The sequence below is a fragment of the Giraffa tippelskirchi genome, chromosome 12 (genome assembly GCF_054371585.1).
Source record: "Giraffa tippelskirchi isolate mGirTip1 chromosome 12, T2T-mGirTip1v1.2.pri, whole genome shotgun sequence".
NCBI classification, from domain to species: Eukaryota; Metazoa; Chordata; class Mammalia; order Artiodactyla; family Giraffidae; genus Giraffa; species Giraffa tippelskirchi.
Genome location: NC_137286.1, coordinates 14,012,555 through 14,037,962, shown reverse-complemented (window position 1 = coordinate 14,037,962; position 25,408 = coordinate 14,012,555). Strand labels below are relative to the sequence as shown.

Below are 25,408 nucleotides of genomic sequence, written 5' to 3'. Positions count from 1 at the left end.
TTGAAGTTTGTATTGTGATAGTGGATTATTTCCTTAGGATAGATTCCAGAAGTGAGGTTAATGTGTCAAATATTATGGACGTTTTTATAGCCTTTCAGTTCAGTTCAGTCGCTCAGTCGTGTCTGATTCTGTGCGACCCCATGGACCGCAGCCTGCCAGGCCTCCCTGTCCATCACCAACTCCCGGAGTCTACCCAAACTCAAGTCCATTGAGTTGATGATGCCATCTAACCATATCCATCCTCTATCGTCCCCTTCTCCTCCTGCCTTCAATCTTTCCCAGCATCAGGGTCTTTTCAAATGAGTCAGGCTCTTTGCATCAAGTGACTAATCAGCTTCAACATCAGTCCTTCCAATGAACACACAGGACTGATCTCCTTTAGGATGGACTGGTTGAATCTCCTTGCAGTCCAAGGGACTCTCAAGAGTCTTCTCCAACACCACAGTTCAAATGCATCAATTCTTCGGTGTTCAGCTTTCTTTATAGTCCAACTCTCACATCCATACATGACTACTGGAAAAACCATAGCCTTGACTAGACGGACCTTTGCTGTCAAAGTAATGTCTCTGCTTTTTAATATGCTGTCTAGGTTGGTCATAACTTTCCTTCCAAGGAGTAAGCATCTTTTAATTTCATAGCTGCAGTCACCATCTGCAATGATTTTGGAGCCCCCCAAAAAAGTCAGCTACTGTTTCCCCATCTATTTGCCATGAAGTGATGAAACTGGCTGCCATGATCTTAGTTTTCTGAATGTTGAGCTTTAAGCCAACTTGTTCACTGTTCTCTTTCACTTTCATCAAGAGGCTCTTTAGTTCTTCACTTTCTGCCATAAGGGTGGTGTCTTCTGCATATCTGAGGTTATTGATATTTCTCCCAGCAATCTTGATTCCAGCTTGTGCTTCATCCAGCCCAGTGTTTCTCGTGACGTACTCTGCATATAAGTTAAATAAGCAGAGTGACAACATACAGCCTTGATGTACTCCTTTTCCTATTTGGAACCAGTCTGTTGTTCCATGTCCAATTCTAACTGTTGCTTCCTGACCTGCGTACAGATTTCTCAGGAGGCAGGTCAGCTGATCTGGTATTCCCCTCTCTTGAAGAATTTTCCACAGTTGGTTGTGATCCACACAGTCAAAGGCTTTGGCATAGTCAATAAAGCAGAAATAGATGTTTTTCTGGAACTCTCTTGCTTTCTCAATGATCCAGCTGCTGCTGCTGCTGCTAAGTCGCTTCAGTCGTGTCCGACTCTGTGCGACCCCATAGACGGTAGCCCCCCAGGCTCCCCCGTCCCTGGGATTCTCCAGGCAAGAACACTGGAGTGGGTTGCCATTTCCTTCTCCAATGCATGAAAGTGAAAAGTGAAAGTGAAGTCGCTCAGTCACGTCCGACCCTTAGCGACCCCATGGACTGCAGCCTACCAGGCTCCTCCGTCCATGGGAGTTTCCTGGCAAGAGTACTGGAGTGGGTTGCCATTTCCTTCTCCGCGATGATCCAGCAGATGTTGGCAATTTGATCTCTGGTTCCTCTGCCTTTTCTAAAATCAGCTTGAACATCTGGAATATTGCTGAAGCCTGGCTTGGAGAAATTTGAGCATTTCTTTACTAGCATGTGAGATGAGTGCAATTGTGTGGTAGTTTGAGCATTCTTTGGCATTGCCTTTCTTTGGGATTGGAATGATAACTGACCTTTCCCAGTCCCGTGGCTCCTGCTGAGTTTTCCATATTTGCTGGCATATTGAGTGCAGCACTTTCACAGCATCATCATTTAGGATTTGAAATAGCTCAACTGGAATTCCATCACCTCCACTAGCTTTGTAGTGATGCTTCCTAAGGCCCACTTCACTTCATATTCCAGGATGTCTGGCTCTAGGTGAGTGATCACACCATCGTGGTTATCTGGATCCCCCTTGAGGACATGCCAAATTGTTTTCCAAAATCTTTTTTTTTTTTTAATTTCTGAAAATCTTATATGAATTTACTCTGCTGTTAGTATATATGCATGTTTAACTATAGCCTATTAACTTTTATGAGTGAAAAATAGTACCCTGTTGTTTAATTTGATTTCCTTGGTTGCCAGGAAGTTGAATATTTTCCCACATTTATTGTGACTTTTCTTTTTTGAATCACCTTTTATTGTTTTGACCATTGAGTTTGGTTTTACTTCTAAAGTTTAACTTTTTAATGTTCTCAGCTACAAAGTCAAGTTAAATGGCATGATCATTAGTGAAGATACTGTCTGTAAAGTTACCAAAGGCTCAATTTCCTCAATGGCCATCCACCCATCAGAAATGAGGACTTTGGTGGCAGCTGGGGCCAAATCTGGGCAAGTTGGACTTTGGGATTTGGTAAGTTATTAATTTTTTGAAGGTACTGAAATTCAACGAAAGGAAATAGTCTGCGAAAGAACAGCCTAGAGCCATGTGTTTCTAGATGTTACTTGAGATTTATAGTTTTGTGCTTTGTGATTCCAAATTTTAGAAACCTAGAGGAATTTAAATTTACTTTATAGAACTTCTAACATTTTTAGCTTGAATATCATTAGTCATCTGGGCATAAATGCCTGCCAGGAAACTTTATTACAGCTTTAAATGTATATATGAAAAGATCACAGCAAGTTCTTAGTTTTCTAATTATGTTTAAAATATAATTTTCAAACTGGATCAAAATATCTTCCCAAGAATCTTCTTTGGATAATCCTAGTCGTTTTTTGATGAGTCAGAAACTGATATTAAATTTCATTCATTGCATATATAATAATGCATTGATTGCTTTTAGTGGTTACAAAATTGAAGAAAGCCAAGTTAATGTTCTCTGAATTTATTTATCTATTTTTGGCTCTGCTGGGTCTTCGTTGCTGTTCGGACTTTTCTCTAGTCTCAGTGAGCAGGAGCTACTCTGTAGTTGTGCTCAGGCTTCCTATTTTTGTGGCTTCTCTTGCTGCAGAGCATGGGCTCTAGGGATCTCAGGCTTCAGTATCTGTGGCACATGGCCTCAGTAGTTGTGGCTCCTGGGCTCTAGAGCACAGGCTCAGTAGTTGTGGTACACCGGCTTAGTTGCTCTGCAGCATATGGGATCTTCCCGGATCAGAGATAGAACCCATGTCTCCTTCATTGGCAGGCAGATTCTTCACCACTGAGCCACCAGGGAAGTCCTGAATTTATTTTCTAATTGGGGGAAGTAGAACAAAGACATGAAAAATGCCTTCAAGGACAATTAATGGAGATGGAGAAGCCATTGTGACTTGTCGAGGGTTGGGGTTAATAAATAAAATGAATTTTGTGAGAAGAGAAGAAATAAAAACCAAGTTCTCTTTTATTTTGAGTGCACAGGTTCTTGCTTATTTTGATAAGATGTTAGTAGGGGTAGGAGGCAAAAGGATTTGGTAAAGAAAACAGAAGCAGGGAAGTGGGAAGAGGACCAGAAATAGTATAAGGTTGTATAAGCTAAGAGATGAATTTCAAGCATGGGAGTCTGACAGGGCTTTTTTTCAGAGGAGTTAAGGAGAATGGGCGGCTTCCCTTGTAGATCAGTTGGTAAAGAATCTGCCTGCAATGCAGGAGACCCGGGCGTGATTCCTGGGTTGGGAAGATCCCCTGGAGAAGGAAATGGCAACCCATTCCAGTATTCTTGCCTGGAGAATCCCATGGACAGAGGAGCCTGGAGGGCTATAGTCCATGGGGTGGCAAGAGTCGGACATGACTTAGTGACTAAACCACCACCAAAAAGAATTGGAACAGAAAAAAGGGCTGTTAGTTTTGACATAGGGTATGATTAGTGAGTTGAGAGTATGATTAGTGAGTTGAGAGAATAGCTTCAACAATAAGGTCAGGAAGGAACAGAGACTTTAGGAGATTAAAAAAATATGGGATAGGGGATTTCCCAGGTGGTGCAGTGGATAAGAATCTGCCTGCCAGTGCAGGGAACACCGGTTTGATCCCTATTCCAGGAAGATTCCACATGCTGTGGAGCAACTAAGGCTGAGAGCCACAGCTACTGACGCCTGAGTACCTAGAGCCTGTGCTCTGCAACAAGAGAAGCCACCACGATAAGAAGCTTGAGCATCCCAATCAAGAGTATCCTCCACTGACTGCAACTAGAGAAACCCGCATGCAGCAGTGAAGAGCCAGTGCAGCCAAAAATAAATAAAACAACAATTTTAAAAAAGTATGAAGTAGAAGAAATGAAAACAATGGATAGACTATTTGTTGAAGAACTTAGAAAAGGAAAAATAGAGAATTAGCATAGTCAAGTGAGTATCTTTTCAGGGTGGGTGTTGATATATAGCACAGAGTTGAAGACATGTAGAATAGTCCATTTGTCATGTCTTTTCTGATGACTCCAAAAATCTTTTTTACTGGATGTCTGCAGTCCAATGTTTTTATCAACTTTCTAGTTTTTTCAGGACACCTGGTTATCTCAACAGAGTGAGCAAGTCTAAAGCCAGTGTCTTAGCTATCCTGTTCTCACTCCCCAACTTCCTTAGTTTTTTTTGTTTTTTTTAATATTTATTTTTATTATTTAACTGTGTTGAGTCTTAGTTGTGGCACATGGGTTCTTTGATCTTAGCTGTGGAATGCAGGATCTTTAGTTGAAACATGTGAACTCTTAGTTTCTGCATGTAGAATCTGGTTTCTTGACCAGGGAGCAAACCTGAGCCCCCTGCACAGGGAGTGGGGCATCTTAGCCACTGGACAGCCAGGGGAGTCCTCCCCTAGTCTTTGTTTTTTAAATTAGTTTTGTTGAGGTATAATTCATATTTTATAAAATCCACACGTTTAAAATGTACAATTTAATGATTTTTAGTAAGTTTATTGAGTTGTGTAATTATCATCATAATTCAGTTTTAGAACATTTTCATCATTCCTGTAAGATTCCTCATGGCTATTTACATTTAATCCCTGTTTCTACCCTTATCCCCAGGCAAATCTCTACAAATTTGCACTTTTTAGATATTTCATGTAAATAGAATCGTAGAATACATGGTCTTTTATGTTGGTGTTTTTCCTTTAGTATGGTTTTAAGGTGTATCTGTGTTACAGTAATATGCTAGTAGATGCTAATCTATCAGCACCTCTGTCTTATTGTTGAATAGTATTTCCTTGTTTGATTATACAACATTTTGCTTATGAATTTATCTCTTGGTAGACATTTGGGTTGTTTCCACTTCCTAGCTGTTCTGAATAATTTGATTTTAAATATTTGTGTACACATTTTTGTGTGGAAACGTGTTTTCATTTCTTTTGAGTGGTTATCTGGGAATAGAATTGCTAGGTCATATGGTAACTGGTCGACATTTGAGGAACTGCCAAACTGCTTTCCAAAGGGTTTGTACCATCTTCTATTCCCACCAGCAATGTATGAAGGTTCCAGTTTTCCTCCATTCTCACCAACATTTATAATTGTCTGTCTTTCTGATTATAGCCTTACAAGTGGGTGTTATCTTCCTAGTGAAGTTTTATCTCCCTGTGGTTTTGATTTGCATTTGTCTAATGAATAATGCTGTTGAGGCTCTTATCCTGCCATTTGGATGTCTTTGGTGAAATGTCTATTCAAACCTTTTGTCAATTTTTTTATTGGATTATTTGTTTTCTTATTGAGTTGTAAGAGTTCCTTGTATACTCTAGATGCGCATCCTTATCAGATACTTGATTTACAAATGTTTCTCCTTGTCTTTTCATTTTTTTAATGCTATTGAGGTGCAAAAGTTTTGAGTTTTGATGAGGTCCAATTTTATCAAATTTTTAATGGATTGTGTTTTTGGTGTCATCTAAGAAATCTTCCATGTAGCCCAAAGTCAGGAGATTTTTCACCTATGTATTTTTCTAAATATTTTTATAGTTTAAGCTTTCACATTTAGTTCACTGATCCACCTTGAGTTATTATTAGTATTATAATCTTTGAATTATTTTTGTATATTCTCTGAGGTAAGGGCCCCAGTTCATCTTTTTATATGTATATATCCAGTTGTCCCAGCACTGTTTGTTGAAAAGACTCCTTTACCACATTGAATTGCCTTGGTAGTCCCTCTGTTTTCCACTTTTTGTCAGATTCCTAGTCTCACCTAGGGTCAAAAGTTGTGTTGTCATTCATTGGGTCGCCCATGCACCCATTCATTCATTCCATACTTACTGTTTTGTGTTACATACTCTTCTAATGATGCCCCAGCCATATTTGTGAGGAAAGACTGTCCATGTTCTCATAGGGTTTAGAATTTAGTGGCAAAAGCAGCATGAATGAAGTAATTATACATTTGATAAGTGGAGTGAATTATATACTGTGATTAATGGAGTGAAGGAAGAGTGGTATTATCACGTAACAGGTAGATTGGCCTAATTTGGAGGATCAGGGAAGGCTTCCCTGAAGAAGTGAGAATTGAGTTGAGATTTGAAAGCCAAGCAAAGAAAGGGAAAAGAGCACTTCAGGCAAGAGGAACCACATGTGAAGGACCTTAGGCAGTAGGTGCCAGCTTGATACATTCAAGAACCTGAAAAAACGCCTGTGTGGCTTGAGCATGGACAACAAAGGCATAGATGGAAGGGATGAGTGGAGTAGGGGGGGAAATATAGAGGTGGGAAGAGGTCAGATGTATATCTTTATAAATTTTGTTGAGAATTTTGCTTTTTATCCTAAAAGCAAGAGGAAGCCATGGAAGAGTTAGGTTGTCCCTTCATTCCTTATGTCTAGTAAAATCCTTTAATGATTTTGCCCTCTCTTTCCTATCCTGGCTAACACCACATTAGTGAGGGCTCCATTTTCTTTTTTGGGATTACTGTAATCGTCTTTACTGGTGCTTGTACTTTCAGTTTTCATATTCCAATCCAGTGTGTACAGACAGTCATTTCTAGACTCAAAGCAAACTGGTCCTGGAGTCATTTTGGTTTGAAGTCGTTAGTTGCACACTTAACTTTGTATTTTCGGACTGAAATGAAATTTGGACTACAGGTTTCCCTCCTTATCCAAAGTGAAAGTGAAGTCACTCAATCGTGTCCGACTCTTTGTGACCCCATGGACTGTAGCCTACGAGGTTCCTCCGTCCATGGGATTTTCCAGGCAAAAATACTGGAGTGGGTTGCCATTTCCTTCTCCGCCTTATCCAACAGTAGAGTATTACTATGAAACCATTTGTAGGCTCAAATGGTGTAACGCAAGAAGCAATTAATTACCTTAAGGTGTCTTGCTAATAAATGCACAGAATAAATCAAGATAAAGTACAGATGCTGTCAGACACAGTTCAGAACTGAGAGCAGCTTCAGGCTGAGATACTGAGTGTAAGTTCCCTGGGACAGAGCTTGGTGGTGCCGCTCTTGCTGCTTGGGGTGTGCTGCCTCTGTAACAGCTTCCTGGAAAACAAATGCTGAATGCTATTTTCATTCTTCACCCTTTCTCATAAAAACGAAAATCCTTTTTGGATTCCCTTCAGTTAGCGAAAATAGGTGTTAACATAGGTATTTTGTAAGAGCGAAGTGGTATAAAGTAAAAAGCAAACTTTTGAAAAGCAAGGTTACCTGTGTTTATTTTTAAAGTAATTAAAATAGAAAATTCAGTTCTTCAGTTATACCAGGCACATTTCAAGTGCTTAATAGCCACACGTGAATAGTGGATACCATATTGGACAGTGCATACATATATCATTTTTGTCATCTCAAAGTTCTTTTGGACAGTGATGCTGTGGAGCAAGTTAATAACAGCATTAATTTTGGTAAAATAAGTCTCAAAGATAAGATAACAAACAATGGAATGAAGGAGACAGCAAAACTAAGGAAACAAATTGAAAATCAGTGAAACTAATAAATTAGAAGGAACAGAATAGACATTGCTGAAAATAAAATTACTGATATTAAAGGAAAGATTTGAGGTTATCTTAAACACAGATGAGAAAAGTTTTAAGGGAAAAGCCAGAATTGGATTGGCACATTTGAAAATGTATGCCAAGTTCTCAGAAACTTTGGAGCTTAAAGGACAAAGAATTCTTCAGGTAGGAAAAACAAATTATATTCAAGGGGAGAAGCCAGGCTTGCCTCAGTTTTCTACAACATTTCATGTAATGTCTACAAAGTGCTGAGGGAAGGAGGTGTGGCCTGGAATACATAGGTAGCCCAAGATATTATTCTAATGTAAGGGCAGCAGGTAGGTATTTTCACATGTGAAGAAACTCAAGAAATTCAAGACCTATGAGTTCATCTGGAAAAACTGCTTGATGGAAAACCTCAGCCAATTAAAAGTAAGTCAAAATTAAGAATTCAGGAGTGAAGAAGCTTGACAGAAGAATTGATGATAAGTATTGAATCCATTTAAATGAAGAACTAATATTAAACAGCAATATGAATTATGGTTACAGAACTAGATATGAATGTTGTTAACCTGGACAAAATAAAAATAAATATAGAGATGGAAAAAGGGGAGATTGGAGGAGAGGGGGGAAATAGTGTCCTCAATCAATAGAAATCTAAAATTGAGACATCCATAGTTAAATTTAAAAATAAAGCTTAATGACTGTAAGTGCTTTATGCTTTATACTTTTTCCTTCTTAGATAACTCTTGTAAAGAAATACTTGAAATTCAAAAATTCCTTCAGCTTGCTTTTCTTTTATTATTTTAAAGTATAGATAAATTTAATACTATTAAAAGTGGCCTTCCCCATCCCCCCCAAATTTCTTCTCTGTCCTTCTATCTATATAAGTAACTACATGTAAAGACATCTATAATGATTGCTTAATATTTCAGTGATAATTTTGGGTTTTGAATGATTTTTCAGAACTTTTGTCTGGAGAGTATTGTTTTTCTAAAAAATATATGCTATGGACAAATATGCCAAAGTGTTAACAGTGGTTAACTCTGAGTAGGAGGAGGAGTTTGTGTGATTGTAATTTTTTTCCTTTTTTTAAAAAAATTTTTTCTTTCTTTTCTTTAAAATTTTTTTCTCTTTAAAAACTTATATAAAAAAGACAAAAACAATGCTTGAGTATTTCAGAGCAGGCTAAGCTTGATTTGGAGATGATAGTTGTTGGTTCATAGTATAACATGTGGTATAGGAATATAACATGGAAATTCAAAACATGATTTCAGAGTTGATAATCTGGTAGTGAAAGGATAATCTTTAGAAGCAGTAATATTACTACAGAAATTCAAATGCATTCATTTTTCATGGAATATTTAGGGGATTTTTTTTTTTTTTTCAGTTGCTAAGTCATGTCTGACTCTTTGTGATTCCATGGACTGCAGCATGCCAGGCATCCCTGTCCTTCATTATCTCCTGGAGTTTGCTCAAACTCACATCCGTTGAGTCAGTGATGCTATCTGACCATCTCATCATGTGCCGCCCCCTTCTCCTCTTGCCCTCAATCTTTCCCAGCATCAGAGTCTTTTCCAATAAGCCAGCTCTTTGCATCAGGTGGCCAGAGTATTTAGTGGATAAAATATTCTAAAAACTATAATTTTGTGCCAGAACCAAACAACTTACAAAAATTGTTCTCAGGATGATATACTCATATAGAAGCATACTTAGCAAGCAAAGTAGAAGTGACATTGATGTATTTTAGTAGGAAGGAATTATCCTGTGTGTGAAATAAAAAGTAAATCTCACATTTCCTGAGGATTTCATGAAATGAAGTCAGAATAAGCAGTAATTATTTCCCCTCTGCATTATGAAAAACTAGTTGTCTAGTTGCAAAAAACTGGAAACTATTAAAATAAATGAGACTTCATTCTGTTGGACTGAAAATTAGGAAAATAGTGAGAGTATAAAGTTTGTAGTTCTGGGATTCCGGAAGAAACAAGAGCGCGGCGTGAAAATGGGGAAGCAAAAGAAAACACGGAAGTATGCAACCATGAAGCGAATGCTTAGTCTCAGAGATCAGAGGCTTAAAGAAAAGGATAGATTAAAACTGAAAAAGAAAGAAAAGAAAGATCCCAGTGCACTCAAGGAAAGAGAAGTCCCCCAACACCCTTCCTGCTTATTCTTCCAATATAACACACAGCTGGGCCCACCTTACCACATCCTCATCGATACCAACTTTATCAACTTTTCCATTAAGGCCAAACTGGACTTAGTGCAGTCAATGATGGACTGTCTGTATGCCAAGTGTATCCCTTGTATAACTGACTGCGTAATGGCTGAAATTGAGAAACTGGGGCAGAAGTATAGAGTGGCTTTAAGGATTGCCAAGGATCCAAGATTTGAACGATTACCATGTACACACAAAGGAACCTATGCAGATGACTGCTTAGTACAAAGAGTAACTCAGCACAAATGTTACATTGTGGCCACAGTTGACCGGGACCTTAAAGGAAGAATCCGGAAGATCCCTGGAGTTCCCATCATGTACATTTCTAACCATAGGTACAACATTGAGCGGATGCCAGATGATTATGGAGCACCTCGGTTCTAATGAAAAGAGAAAATTTCTCCACCTTCCTTTGACCCGTTTTCTCTTTTGCCAGTTCATTAAAACATGCTATAGCGTGAAAAAAATAAAAATAAAAAAATAAAGTTTGTAGTTCTGACTTTCTAATTGGGAGGGTTGGGTATAATAGACTGAGAACAGACTGAATATAATACAGACATAAATATTTTAATGACTTAATGACATAGAATATATTACTATTTCTCACCAGTTTTTGTCTCTCTCCCAACCCCTAACTCTCTTGCAGACTCACCAACCTAAAGAGGATGGAGTTTATCTTTTTCAGCCCCATAGTCAACCAGTCAGCTGTCTTTACTTCTCACCTGCCAATCCGGCTCACCTACTGTCACTGAGTTATGATGGCACATTACGCTGTGGGGATTTTTCCAGGGCTGTTTTTGAAGAGGTAAATGTTAATGTGTTTACATATTGACCTTAGATGATACTCTAGATTCTTTATGAAATGCCACATGAATGATCATCAGACTGGATGAGATGGTATGGAACAGGGACTTTAGAACTATACTGCCTAAATTCATATCCTGTCTGGTATTATCTGTGTGACCTTGGCAAAGTTCCTTTACCTCTTTGTGTCTCAATTTCCTTAGTTTTGAAATGAAACAGTAATAATACTTACCTTACAGGACTGTCAGAAGGACTAAGTGAGTTAATGTAGATAAAGTACTTAAAACAGAGCTTGGCACATGATAGGTTTTTGCTCTTATTTTTTATTTTTGCAAAAATCTTTTAAAGACAATAAGCTATTCTTCTGTTTTAAGGCTTAAACTTGTCTTTTATTCAGGAAAAATATTAAAATAGTATTATATTTTTATTCTAGCCTTTGCAGATATGAATTTTGTGAGGCTGAATGTTAGATGTGACAGAAAAGACTATAGAGAAATTCATCACATAACAAGCAGTACTGTAGCACATTATATCTAAAACATATGGCCAATAATGTAACACAAAAACTATAAAATTTGTTTTTTTGTTTTCTAGCTAAGATTTATCATGTCTTACATGCCATATATATATCTGTTAATAGATTAGCTCAGCTATTTTTATCTGGTGAGGTTAGAATGAAGTACTGCAATTGGATGTGATAAAATTGTACTCTGGCAAGAAATGGACACCCAGGGGATTTCATTCAGAACATCTTAGGCCAGGTTTATTCATAACTACCTGTTGAGGATAAGATCTTTTCCTGGGCTAATCTAGCCCCTATGAGGTCAGATTAAGTTGAAGTCTGTTTAAGAATAGTTGAAAAATGTTAGGCTCATACTTGTGACTCTCCATCCGCCCAGAGATACTCTATCAAGATAAACAGACTCTACCCCTTGAAGGTTTTCTAATCCATTTGATCTCTGGTTGGGTAGGCCAGAAGCTTCCAAAGGCCTGAGGAATCCTCACAATATTTGATCCCAGTGATTACATTTGGTCTCCTACTTAAATATATGCTACTTAATCATTACAACAAACATGTCATTTCAAGTGAGCTTTCATATTTGCTTATTAACCGTATTAGATTTCCTCATTAAGAGAATTCTCGTAAATTAAACTTTTTTCAATGTAAATTTTAATCTTTGTGAAGTTTAGGGTAGTTTAGATGTAGGTTTTCACCCTTTAACTTATTTTGAATGGAACTTTTAAAGTTTTTAGACATCCTCAGTATAAGGGCAATTTTATATGTGAAACAATGAAGAAAACATGGTATCATCACTGTTATGATTTATCATCATAAATACTAATTTAATTGATCTAATTTTATGTATGCCTTAATTTTTTATGTCAACCAGTACTCAAAATTAACACATTCTGATGTCTTTGTAATTATTCTAATGTTCTGTGTACAGATTATTCATAATTACTTATAGGAATTTTTCTTAATACATATATTTATTGAAGTATAGTTGACTTACAATGTTTCAAGTACACAGCAAGGTGATTCAGTTATACATATATACATATTATTTTTCAGATTATTTTCCATTATAGGTACTAGAGGTCCCTGTGCTATACAGTAAACCTTTGTTACTTGTTGCATCTATTTTTTTAAATTATAAATCTAGCATTCTCTTCATACTAAGTCAAACAAGTGGAATCAAACTGTCATAAATTTTTTAGTTAGGTGAAAATTCATAAGCTTTCTAAAATACATATATTATACATAACATATATATATGTATACAAAAGTTTTTCTGCTATGCTTGATAAAGGCTTGAGAGAGAACATAGAAAAAAATAGATGGAGAAATTGGAAAACCTAAACTAAATGAAATGGAGCACTGAGTATGAGATAGAAAAAATGAAACAAACTAGATAAAAGTAAAAGATCATCATATAGTCCAGTTGGTTTTAAACATGGCTGCTAATTAGAAACATATCTGGAGCTTTGGACAAAAAAAGCAATACCTAGACATTTATAATTCTGATATGCAGAATTCTGATATTCTGATTTCAAAAAGTGATTATAGGTTTTCCTATTAAATGGTAGCTTTGGTGATAGAGAATTCTATTATTTTTCTGTGGATCAATCATGATACAGTGGTATTAAGTGAGTAATAGTTCAGTTCAGTTGCTCAGTTGTGTCCAACTCTTTGTGACCCCATGGACTGCATCACTCCAGGCTTCCCTGTCCATCACCACCTCCTGGAACTTACTCAAACTCGTGTCCATTGAGTCAGTGATGCCGTCCAACCATCTCATCCTGTGTCGTCCCCTTCTCCTCCCCCCTTCAATCTTTCTTAGCATCAGGGTCTTTTCCAATGAGTCCGTTCTTCACGTCAGGTGTCCAGAGTATTGGAGCTTCAGCTTCAGCATCAGTCCTTCCAGTGAATATATACAGGGTTGATTTCCTTTTGGATTCAGTGATTTGATCTCCTTGCAGTCTAAGGGATTCCCAAAAGTCTTCTCCAGTACCACAATTTTAAAGCATCAATTCTTCAGTACTCAGCCATCTTTATGGTCCAACTCTAACATTTGTACATGATTACTGGAAAAACCATATCTTTGACTATACAGATCTTTGTTGGCAAAGTGATGTCTCTGCTTTTTAATGTGCTGTCTAGGTTTGTCATAGCGTTCCTTCCAAGGAGCAAGCATCTTTTAAATTCATGGCCACTGTCATCATCTACAGTGATTTTGGAGGCCAAGTAAATAAAATCTGTCACTACTTCCATTTTTTCCCCTTCTACTTACCATGAAGTAATGGGACCGGATGCTGTGATTTTAGAGTTTTGAATGTTGAGTTTCAGGCCAGCTTTTTCACTCTCCTCTTTCAGCCTCATCAAGAGGCTCTTTAGTTTCTTTTTACTTTCTGCCATTAGAGTGGTATTATCTGCATATCTGAGGTTGTTAATATTTCTCCTGGCAACCTTGATTCCAGCTTGTGCTTCACCCAGTCTGGCATTTCGCATGATATCCTCTGCATATAAGTTAAATAAGTAGGGTGACAGTATAAGCCTTGTCATACCCCTTTCCTAATTTGGAACCAGTAAGTTGTTCCATGTCTGCTTCTTACTGTTGCTTACTGTTGCTTCTTGACCTGCATACAGGTTTCTCAGGAGAGAAACCATCTCTTTAAGAATTTTCCATAGTTTGTTGTGATCCAAGCAAAGACTTTAGTGTAGTCAGTGAAACAGAAGTAGTTGTTTTTCTGGAATTCCCTTGCTTTCTCTATGATCCAGTGAATGTTGGTAATTTGATCTCTGGTTCCTCTGCCTTTTCGAAACCCAGCTTGTACATCTGAAAGTTCTCTATTCATATACTGCTGAAGCCTAGCTTGAAGGATTTTGAGCATAACTTTACTAGCATGTGAAATGAATGCAATTGTATAGTAGTCTGAACATTCTTTGTCATTGCCCTTCTTTGGAATTGGAATGAAAACTAACCTTTTCCAGTCCTGTGGTCACTGCTGACATAATTTCCAAATTTGCTGACATATTGAGTGCATCACTTTAACATCATCATTTAGGATTTTAAATAAGTCAGCTGGAATTCTGTCACCTCCACTAGCTTGTTTGTAAGTAATGCTTCCTAAGGCCAACTTGACTTCACATACTAGGGTGTCTGGCTCTAGGTGAGTGACCATACCATTTTGGTTACCTGGGTCATTAAGAGTTTTTTTGGTACAGTTATTCTGTGTATTCTTACCGCCTCTTCTTAATCTCGTCTGCTTCCATTAGGTCCGTATTGCTTCCATCCTTTATTGTGCTCATCCTTGAATGAAATGTTCCCTTGATATCTTCAGTTTTCTTGAAGAGATCTTTAGTCTTTTCCATTCTGTTGGTTTCTTCTACTTCTTTGCATTTTTCATTTAAAAAGGCCTTTTTATCTCTCCTTGCTGTTCTCTGGAACTCTGCACTCAGTTGGGTATCTCTTTCCCTTTCTCCCTTGCTTTTCACGTCTCTTCTTTCCTCAGCTATATGTAAAGCCTCCTCAGACAACGATTTTGCGTTTTTGCATTTTTTTCTTTTGGATGGTTTTGGTCACTGCCTCCTGTACAGTGTTACAAACCTCTGTCCATAGTTTCAAGAACTATGGCACTCTGTCTACCAGATGGAGTACCTTGAATCTATTCTTCACGTCCCCAGTATAATCATATGGGATTTATTTAGGTCATACCTGAATGGTCTAGTGGTTTTCTCTACTTTCTTCAATTAAGACTGAATTTTGCAATAAGGAACTGATGATCTGAGCCACAGTCAGCTCCAGGTCTTGTTTTTGCTGACTATATAGAGCTTCTCCATCTTTGTCTGCAAAGAATGTAATCAGTCTGATTTCAATATTGACTATCTGGTGATGTCCATGTGTAGAGTGGTCTATTGTGTTGCTGGAAGAGGGTGTTTGCTATGACCAGTGCATTCTCTTGGAAAAAATCTTATTAGCCTTGCACTGCTTCATTTTGTACTCCAAGGCCAAACTTGCCTGTCACTCCAGGTATCTCTTGACTTCCTACTTTTGCATTCCAGTCCTCTATGATGAAAAGGACGTGTTTTTTTTTTTTTTTCCGGAGTCAAACCTACAAGTTCTTGTAGGTTTTCATAGAACTGTTCAGCTTCTTTGGCATAAGTGGTTGGGGCATAGACTTGGATTATTGTGATGCTGAATGATTTGCCTTGGAAATGAACCAAGATTATTCTTTCATTTTTGAGATTGTACCCAAGTACTGCATTTTGGACTCTCTTGTTGACTATGAGGGCTACTCCTTTTCTTCTAAGGGATTCTTGCCCACAGTGGTAGATACAGTGGTCATCTGAATTAAATTTGCCCATTCACGTCCATTTTAGTTCACTGATTCCTAAGTTGTCCTAAGATTTTTTTTAAAAAATCTTCTAGTATGTCAGGTCAGTGTTGTGAACTAAGTCATAGTTTAAAAAACATGGTGAGAGTGAAGTTTATGGTGTAGGAAATACTACATCTCAGTAAAACTGTAAAAAGAAATTAGGAAGGGGAAAAAAAAAACAGTGAGCCAAACCAAACCCACGTGCAGACTTGATTCCGTCAACACACAGCTGTCAGACGCCTTGAAGTTGAGGCAGAGGTGTCATTAGTTAAAGCTTTAGGCTCCTGGTTTGTGGTTGAGCTTTGTTGGTCTAGTAAAATGGTGTCGAGGGTAAATAACATCATTTTTGGGATTCTCGATCTGTAGATCAATCTTGCCATCTCCTGCTTGAGTGTCCAATTTACCTTGATTCATGGACCTAGCATTCCAGGTTCCTATGCAATACTGTTCTTTACAGCATTGGACTTTACTTTCACCACCAGACACATTCAAAACTGAGCATCATTGCTGCTTTGGCCCAGCCGCTTCATTCTTTTTGGAGGTATTAGTAATTGCTGTCTGCTCTTCCCTCATAGCATGTTGGACCCTCTCTGGTTTGGAGGGGGGCAGTGTCCATTTTCCAGTGTTCTGTCTTTTTGCCTTTTTAATACTGTTCATGAGGTTCTCCTGACAAGAATACTGGAATGGGTTGCCATTTACTTCTCCAGTGGACCATATTTTGTCAGAACTCTTCAGTGTGACCTGTCTGTCTTGGGTGGCCCTGCACAACATCACTCATAGCTTCACTGAGTTAAACAAGCCCCTTCACCATGACAAGGCTGTTGTTCATGACGGGGATTTGCTTATTAATAATTATTGTAATTATTTAAAGAAATGTCTGTTTGGATCTTTTGCCTGTTTTTAATTGGGTTATCTGTGTTTTTAGTATTGAGTTGTCAAAGTTCTCCACTTATTTATTTTTTTAAAAGTCAGGTTTATTGAGGTATACAGTACATACTGTAAAACTTACCTGTTTTAGGTATGCAGTTTTATGAATCTTGGCAAACTCATGTAACCACCACTGCAATCAAGATATAGAAAATTTCCATCACCTGAAAAAATTACCTCATGACCCTCTGCAGTTAGTCCTCTCCTCTTTCTCAAAGCCCCTGGAAACCACTGATGTGATTACTGTCCATATAATTTTTAAAAAAATTTTTATTGGAGTATAGTGGATTTACAGTGTTATGTTCCAGGTGTACAGCACAGTGAATCAGTTATACATAAACATATTATCCACTCTTTTTTTTTTAAATTTTTTTCCCATATAGACCATTACAGAGTACTGAGTGCAGTTCTCTGTGCTATATAGCAGGTCCTTATTAGTTATCTATTTTATATATATTAATGTGTATATGTCAGTCTCAATTTATCCATCTCCCCTCCATCTCCTGGTAAACACAAGTTTATTTTCTACATTCATGACTCTACTTTTGTCTTGTAAATAAGTTCATTTGTACCCGTTTTTTAGGTTCCACATGTAAGCAATATATGATATTTGTATCTGATTTACTTCACTCAGAATGACAGTCTCTAGGTCCATCCATGTTGCTGCAAATAGCATTATTTGTGACTGAGTAATATTCCATCAGGGTGTTCCTGGTGGCTTAGATGGTAAAGAATCGGCCTGCAGTGTGGGAGACCTGGGTCAATCCCTTGGTTAGGAAGAACCCCTGGAGAAGGAAATAGCTACCCACTCCAGTATTCTGGCTGGGAGAATGCCATGGACTGTATAGCCCATGGGGTCACAAAGAGTCGGATATGACTGAGCGACTTTCGCTGAAACTGAATAATCCATCATGTATACGTACCACATCTTCATCTACTCCACTGTGGAGGCACCGTTTAGGTTGCTTCCATGTCTTGGCTATTATAAATAGTGCTGTTGTGGGCATTGGGGTGCGTATATCTTTGTGAGTTTCAGTTTGTATTTCAATCGAGTAGAATTCAAATTCAATCCATTTCCTAGTAAGTTTCAGGGTAGATCTGCAACTGAGGTTTATTGGATTTAAGAGATTTGGGATGTAACCCCAACATGGGTGGATGGGCTGTTTGATTGCAGGCAAGTCTTAGAGTTGATCAGTGCCTTTGATTCCATCTCTGCAAAAGAGGATGACCATTTTGTCCTGTGCTTCCTGTGAGGATGATGGGAGGATAAATGAGGTATTTGGGGTAAAGTGTTTTGTTACTTTTTTAACAAAGAATTTATGCATTGGCTTTTTTTAAAAGAAGAGTGTTACTTAAGTTGATTGTTCCTTATATCCTTAGGTATATAGAGATGAAAGAAGCAGCTTTTCCTCCTTTGACTTCTTGACAGAAGATGCCTCCACTTTAATAGTAGGTCACTGGGATGGAAGTATGTCACTAGTGGATAGGCGGACTCCTGGAACTTCTTGTGAGAAACTTACCAAATCTTCTTTGAGCAAAATAAGAACTGTTCATGTGCACCCAGTGCATAGACAGTATTTTATCACTGCAGGATTGAGGTATGTTCTTCATAAAATTTTATGATATAGATGTTTTAACGTTAGGGACAATGTTTTAGTTTGGTTGACAAAGACGTTTTTGTGATACCCACAGGCCAAATAATTTTCCTTTCTATGCTAATTTGAGGGTGTTTTCTTTTTTGTTGTTGTTTTTTGAGTTTTTTTATGATTCTTTAAAATGAGATTTAATACATAGTGAAAATATTGAAACAAATATACATTTTTTGTTTTCCTTGGTCTCGTGCATTTACTTCAGCCTTTTGAGAAGAAAATCTGTAAAAAATACAAGTTAAATGGGACCTACAATTTCTTAGTCTGTGTTAACTTTTTTCTTGAAGAGATGGGAAAACCAGCTAGAATCTTGTCTCTCTATACTCACCTGGTTACATATATATGCTATAATTTTGGAATTTTTCTAATTTTTAATCTATACCCTTGTTTTTAAAATTAATACAGAAGATTAGAGGGGGCTGTCTTAACTGTTCTTCAATGTAGTGTGTATATGAGTGTCTATGTTCCATGCTATTGTAGAGGCTTACTCTGTGTACTATGATAACACTGAGAATTATTCCTCCTGTTACAGGGACGTTCATATTTATGATGCAAGATGCCTGAATCCCAGTAGAAGCCGGCCTTTGATTTCTTTAACTGAGCACACAAAGAGCATCGCTTCGGCCTATTTTTCACCTCTTACTGGTAACAGAGTAGTAACCACGTGTGCTGATTGTAAGCTGAGGTAAATTGGGAAGACAGAAATATGTTGTTAAGAGTCTGTAATTACTGTGTTAGTTAACCAGTAGCTTTGTTTACTGTTACTCCTTATTAAATCACTAGTGTTAATTGTTTTGTAGCCATATCTAAGTTCCCAAAGATCAACGACCTGTACTTAATAGCATTTCAGCAGTTTTGGAATCTGTAAATTTCCTTGAGATTGTCAAGGAAGGTCTGTGACTACCCTGGGGAATGATGTCAGGCTTTCCGTTTAGCACTGAAATCTGATGAAATCAGGCTTGTGATACCTTGTGTGAAAGTCACTCAGTCGTGTCCGGCTCTGTGACCCCATGGATTGTAACCTGTCAGGCTCCTCTGTCCGTGGAATTCTCCAGGCCACAATACTGGAATGGGTAGCCGTTCAGGGGATCTTCCCAACCCAGGGATTGAACCCAGGTCACCCACATTGCAGGTGGATTCTTTACCATCTGAGCTACCAGGGAAGCCTAAGAACACTGGAGTGGGTAGCCTATCCCTTCTCCAGTAGATCTTCCCGACCCAGGGATTGAACTGTGGTCTCCTGCATTGTAGGTGGATTCTTTACCAACTGAGCTACCAGGGAAGCCCTTCTGTGTGATATCTTGGACAGAAGATAATTTTAGCATAGGAAGAAGCTCTTACTCTGGGGATGGTGGGATCCCTCCCACAAGTCAAGTGCTGAATTGAAGTTGCAGAGCCCTTGGCCATGGGCAGGCAGAAAAGATAGCAAAAACTGGGTCTCTTTGCAAACTATTGGATAAAATTTTCTGATTTTAGCCTTAGTACCTTTCTATAGCTACTACCTAAAAATGGATTTTAAGATGTAATATAAGTCAGTTGAAGAAAAATAGAAAATAATGCCAATTTTTAAAAATGTGGAGAGTGTTAATGCAACCATGAAGGAAATAATTTTGTTCTCTTCTAAAATCCCCAAGTTTGCTTAACATTAACATTGCAAGCAATTCTCAATTTATGAGACTTTTACCTTAAGTGATTTTGGAATGTGTTCATTATTCACTCAACAAGTATCTGTTGAATGTATACTATGGGCTGGACTCTAGAAAATCACCTAATTTCTGTTTAGACCCATATATTGGGAAGAACATGGTTTATAGTGTGTGACAGGTGCCCTATTAATTCCTAGTAAAGTCTGTGAGCATTACCAGGTAATACACTGAGAGATTTAATCACTAGGCAGTGACAGCCCAGTGTCCCCTTTCCACCCATGCGGTTTTCTTTGTCTTAAGGGCCACTTACTTGTCCCATTCCTGTTCATTTGCACTGCAGACATTACTCTTGTGATTTGGCTTTCTGGTAATCTAATTAGTTAATAAGTTCTAGTGACAAGAAATGGCAGTGGGATAGCTAGGAACAAGGAGAAGGGTGAGGTGGTGATGACATGGCTACTTTCTGCCAGGGTACCTAGGCTTCTGAGCTCCTCCAGTTGCCCCACAAGAGTTCCTCCCCTTATTACCAGCCAGTCAGTCTTGCCAGAGCCTGGAAGTGACAATATGATGCCCTCAACTGATGAGTCTCTTGGGGAAATTGCTCTTGATAAATGCCTGCACTTGTAGGTTATTTGTGTATTTTCAGACGACATCCCTTATGTATGACCTATATTACTGTGGATCTGATTATAGAGTCTGGATTATCACTAGAATGTACATTTAAGTTTGGAATAATAGTGTTTAAATAGTTTCCACACTGAACTCTAAGCACTGAATTTTATGATATTCTTTGTAACTTTTATATTAGCTAGCTGAGGTCTGTTAGAGCCTGATCCCATATATATTAAAACAACAACCATTTCATATCACAAACCAATGAAAAGCTTGTTAAATACCCTGATGATATTTCAGAAAAATCTCAAGAAACAATAAAAAGAGTGTGCTCCTTTATTCTTGCTGTTTATTTTGCAGAATCTTTGACAGCAGCTGTATATCCTCGAAGATTCCTCTTCTCACCACCATCAGGTCAGTTCCCATATGCCAAATAATGTGGACCCTGGATTACTATGAGCTCTTTGTTGGACTGCATACATTAGACATCTGATTATCAAAGAGATGTATAGGTCTGATTTTATATTACAGTGTTCCTGGTTGCTTGTTCCTATCCCATCCAGAAGGGTTCTTGCTTCCAGGTTGCCTGCGTCTACAAAGAGGTCCTGTCTCTTTTAGTCTGTAGCTATTCTCTGCCTCTGAGTGGTTATTTTTGGTTAAGGTGAATGACTTTATTCAAAAACTGAATTACTCATGTTATCGTTTTGAGACTAACTTGCTTGTGAGGCTAGCTGAAGCACTCTTTATTTGCACCTGTTTGTTCTGGGCTTAGCTTCCCCATCTTCCTATTTCTTTGTTTGGTTATCCTCTTTTTGCATGTGCTACTTTTAATATATGTATTTTACATCAAACTTTACTCAGTGTCTACTTCCTACACATACTTCTTTATCAGCATTTATAAAGTTGGGGACAGGGTATGCAATATATGTTAACTGTTGCTTCATGAGTTTTATAGTCTATGGAGGCTATATTTAATATGCTTATTTTCTTTTTCACAGAATTTTCCCTCTTTGTTTCTTTTTTCAAACTTTATTAACTCTGGTTTATTGGCTTCTAGTGTGTATTTTTATTTATTTATTTTTTTCAAACACCACAGAAACTTTATTTACACAATCCATGTGCGACTTCTGAACCTGTGCCAATGAGGCAAGATAAGTCCTTTTCTCGCAGGCTTGTAACTGACATGTAAATTAACACAAATGCAAGTCAAACCTACACACTGCTGACAAATAACTTGTAGTCTCTACTTTAGTATTATCATCACAGGGGGATGCTCAAAGGTAGTGTGTATGTTTAGAAACTTATCTAGGATGATGATTCTGGGGTCAGTAGAGGTAAGGTCATTGAACGGCAGTGGGAAATGTGATTCTCCATTGTTCATCCTTCTTTAATAAGAGGGCTGTCAGTGGTGTTGCGATGTAGAGAATAAAAGGGCAGTGCTTTGTTTTTTGCTTTGGAGAGCAGTGAAGAAAGAGCCCCACATATACTTAAATTGTTTTTTCCTTTATTTTTAACTGTGATTATAAACACGTAACAGTAAATCAGCCACCTTGACTATTTGTATGTAGTGTCAGGTGTGATCACGTTGTTGTGCAACAGAGTTCTAGAATTTTCTATCTTGCAAAACTGAACCTGGCCCATGAGACATTAATTCCTCTCTCCCTCTTTTCCAGATCGTGGCAGCCATCTGTCTAGTTTGTGTTTCTATGATTTTTACTACTTTAGATATTTCATATGAGGGAAATCATATAGTATTTGTCTTTTTGTCACCGGTTTATTTCACTTAGCATAATGTCCTCAATGTTCATCCATGTCCTTTTAATGTGCTGTCTGATTTGCTGTTTTTTGCTGGTATTTTGTGGAGAATTTTAACCAGTATTCATCAGGAATATTCGTCTGTAGGGCTTTTTTGTTTTTTTTTTTTATCCTAGTAGGGTCTTTGTATGACTTTAGTATTAGAAGTGTTTGCCTCATAGAATGAGTTCAGATGTGTTCTTTCCTCTTCAGTTTTTTGGAAGAGTTTGAGGAGCATTTGCTGTTAATTCTTACTTAAATATTACTTAGAAATCTTTAGTGAAGCCGTCTGGTCCTAGGCTTTCTTTGATGGGAAGTTTTTGGTTATTGTTTTAATCCCCTTACTAGTTACAGTTCTAGTTAGATTTTCTATTTCTTCATGATTCAGTCTTGGTAAATTTTATGTGTTTGGGAATGTATTCATTTCTTCTGGATTGTCCAGTTTATTGGTGTATGATTGTTCATAGTATTATAATCCTTTTTATTTTTGTAACATAAGTTGTAATGTCCCACTTTCATACTTATTTTAGTTATTTGCACTTTCTATTTTCTTAATCTAGCTTGCCAGTTTTGTTCTCATAAAAAAACCAACTCTTAGTTTATTTTTTCTGTTGTTTTTGTATTCTCTAATTGTTTTATCTCTAATCTTTATTATTTCCTTCCTTCTGCTAACTTTTGGTTTGGATTATTCTTTTTCTAGTTCCTTGAGATGTAGTTAGATTGTTGATTTTGAGATCTTTCTTCTATTTTAATGTTTACTGTTAAAAATTTCCCTCTTAGTATTGCTTTCATAGCATCCCATAGATTTTGGTAGTTGTGTTTTCATTTTTATTTGTGTACAGATATCTTCTAATTTCCCTTGTGATTTTTTTCTTTGAGCCCCCAAAGTACTTTTTACCTTAAGATTGTATAGACTATAAAATGATTTCAGGGTTTGGTTATTAGGGGAATACAAATATGGGAAATAGATTCTGTTAAACAGCAGTAACTTAGATTGTATATTTCTTTATTCTAGATCTTGTATTTGCATGTGCTAAAAAAAGGGGTGGAGTGCATTGAGTTAGGAAACAGTGAACAAAAGAGGTGCCATTTCAGTATGTTTAGTGACCATCCACTGAGCACAAACCACTGTTCTCAGCACTGGAGATTCAAAAATGCAGACAACATCTCTCTCCCGGGTTTCAGTCTTGTAGGAAAGATAAGATTAGGTTGTTGATGACTCAGTAACTTGAAACTTGGCAGAGAAAACCAGCATTTAGGAGCAATGCCATCTTTACCCTCTGCCCATGCTATTTTGAGTTATTTAACACTGTCTTTCAAAAAACTTGTTTTCTCATTAGGCACAACACCATTACTGGGCGATGGCTGACCAGGTTCCAAGCTGTGTGGGACCCTAAGCAGGAAGACTGTGTCATAGTGGGCAGCATGGCCCATCCGCGGCGTGTGGAAATCTTCCATGAGACAGGAAAGTGGGTGCACTCTTTTCTGGGTGGGGAATGCCTTGCCTCTGTGTGTTCCATCAATGCTATGCACCCAACTCGGTATATTTTGGCTGGAGGTAATTCCAGTGGGAGGGTACATGTTTTTATGAATTAAGAAAGTTGTAGAGTTTTTGGTTTGGAAACACCAATTTGTTCAAATTAATCTGTCTAAGGAGCCTAGTAATTTGTGTGGCTTAGTCTGTTTACTTGGTAATGTGAACTATTTAGTGAATATAAACTTGCTTTGTAAATAAGAATTATAAGCAGAATGTACTCTTAGGAAGAGAGAGGCCTTGGAGGTTGTTTCTGTAGGATGGGGAGGACATTGGAGGGGAGACTGTGATGGCTTCAGCACTTTTAACCAGGCAGAATGTTGAGAAAGTCTAGCATTATAAATTACAAAGCTTTGAGTGATAAGTGTTTTGGTTGTTTTTGTCACTTTGATTCTATAGTCATATATATCTGTGGTTTATTTTACAGTTGGAAATACATATTTATTTCTAGACTTCTATACACTGGAAGGGATCCTGAAAGGTTATCTCATCTGAGTGATTTTGAAACTTCTAATTTTTTAAACTGAGCACTTTTTCCCCCTTGCCTCTAAATTAAATCTTACATGAAATCCCAAGATAATTGCTGAGAAGCTGTGGTTCACTTGGGCAGGGCCTGGGTCCCTATGTTGACCTTCTCCCCACTCCTCTCCATGGCTCCTGAGACACAGCCAGGGAGTCCCAGGGCTTGTAGACACAGGGATGGAATATACTAATCCCTGTCACCCAGTGTGAGATTACCTTCAGACCACTGTTTCCCAGACTCTGGGTTGTAGCTATTGACGTGAGTTAGTGAGTATGACCAGTGTCTAAAAAAATGAAAAGGAGACGAATAGTAAAGAATAGCAAACATAATTAGAACAAATATTCTTTTGTGAAACTTAGTTCCATGTGCATACATAGCTGTGGGTATACATGCATATGTATTTTATGATGTAAAATGTATTTCTTTATTAAGTAAGAGCTCCTACCTTAGAAGGTCTCAGCCAGCTTTATGTGTCCTTGTCTTTTAAATTCTTCAGAGGAGATTCAGTAGCCTGGGAAAGTGTTATGGAATACCATTTCTGGAGTTTATTCATTAAAAATATTTGTTTTCAGAAGCTGTGGCAACTTGAATGTGTCTGTTGTTGGACACTACTAAATCAGCGACTGAGATTACTGTGTGTTATTACCTATCCAACTTTTTCTGTTGTTCTTCATTGCCAAACGACTACTGAAAGACTGTTTTAAATAGTTTCAGCAATATGCCTGATTTCTAACAGGGAATATGATATTTTCAGAATTGTATGTCACAGAAATAAAGTGATGTATATAATTTCCTTGAATAACATTTTTTTTCTTTTTTAATATTTATTTATTTATTTGGCTGGGCCACGTCTTAGTTGTGGCATGCAGGATCCTCAGTCTTCGTTGCAGTGTGCAGGATCTTTAGCTGCAGCATGTGGGATCTAGTTCCCTGACCAGGGATCGAACCTGACCCCTGCATTGAGAGCACAGCGTCTTAACCACTGGACCACCCGGGAAGTTCCAATGTTTTTCTTAAATAATTTCCTTCTCTGTAATT

At 37.7% G+C, this 25,408-nt stretch overlaps 1 protein-coding gene and 1 pseudogene across 18 annotated transcripts in view; both read left to right on the top strand.

The window, feature by feature from the left end:
- WDR76 (WD repeat domain 76) overlaps window positions 1-25,159 on the top strand; it is a 53,148-nt gene extending 27,989 nt beyond the window's left edge. For all 17 annotated transcript variants that reach the window (XM_081548300.1, XM_081548297.1, XM_081548291.1 and 14 more), the window contains 6 exons: window positions 2,191-2,344; window positions 10,650-10,808; window positions 17,993-18,210; window positions 18,794-18,946; window positions 20,880-20,933; window positions 23,654-25,159. In XM_081548300.1, coding sequence (XP_081404426.1) covers window positions 2,191-2,344; window positions 10,650-10,808; window positions 17,993-18,210; window positions 18,794-18,946; window positions 20,880-20,933; window positions 23,654-23,909 — 994 coding nt within the window. In that variant the 3' untranslated portion in view covers window positions 23,910-25,159. The remainder of the gene's footprint in view (window positions 1-2,190; window positions 2,345-10,649; window positions 10,809-17,992; window positions 18,211-18,793; window positions 18,947-20,879; window positions 20,934-23,653) is intronic.
- On the top strand, window positions 5,390-10,495 carry LOC145528981 (rRNA-processing protein FCF1 homolog pseudogene; annotated as a pseudogene). Its single transcript, XR_014070825.1, has one exon. The product of XR_014070825.1 is annotated as an rRNA-processing protein FCF1 homolog pseudogene (transcript).
- Window positions 25,160-25,408: the final 249 nt, after the last annotated feature.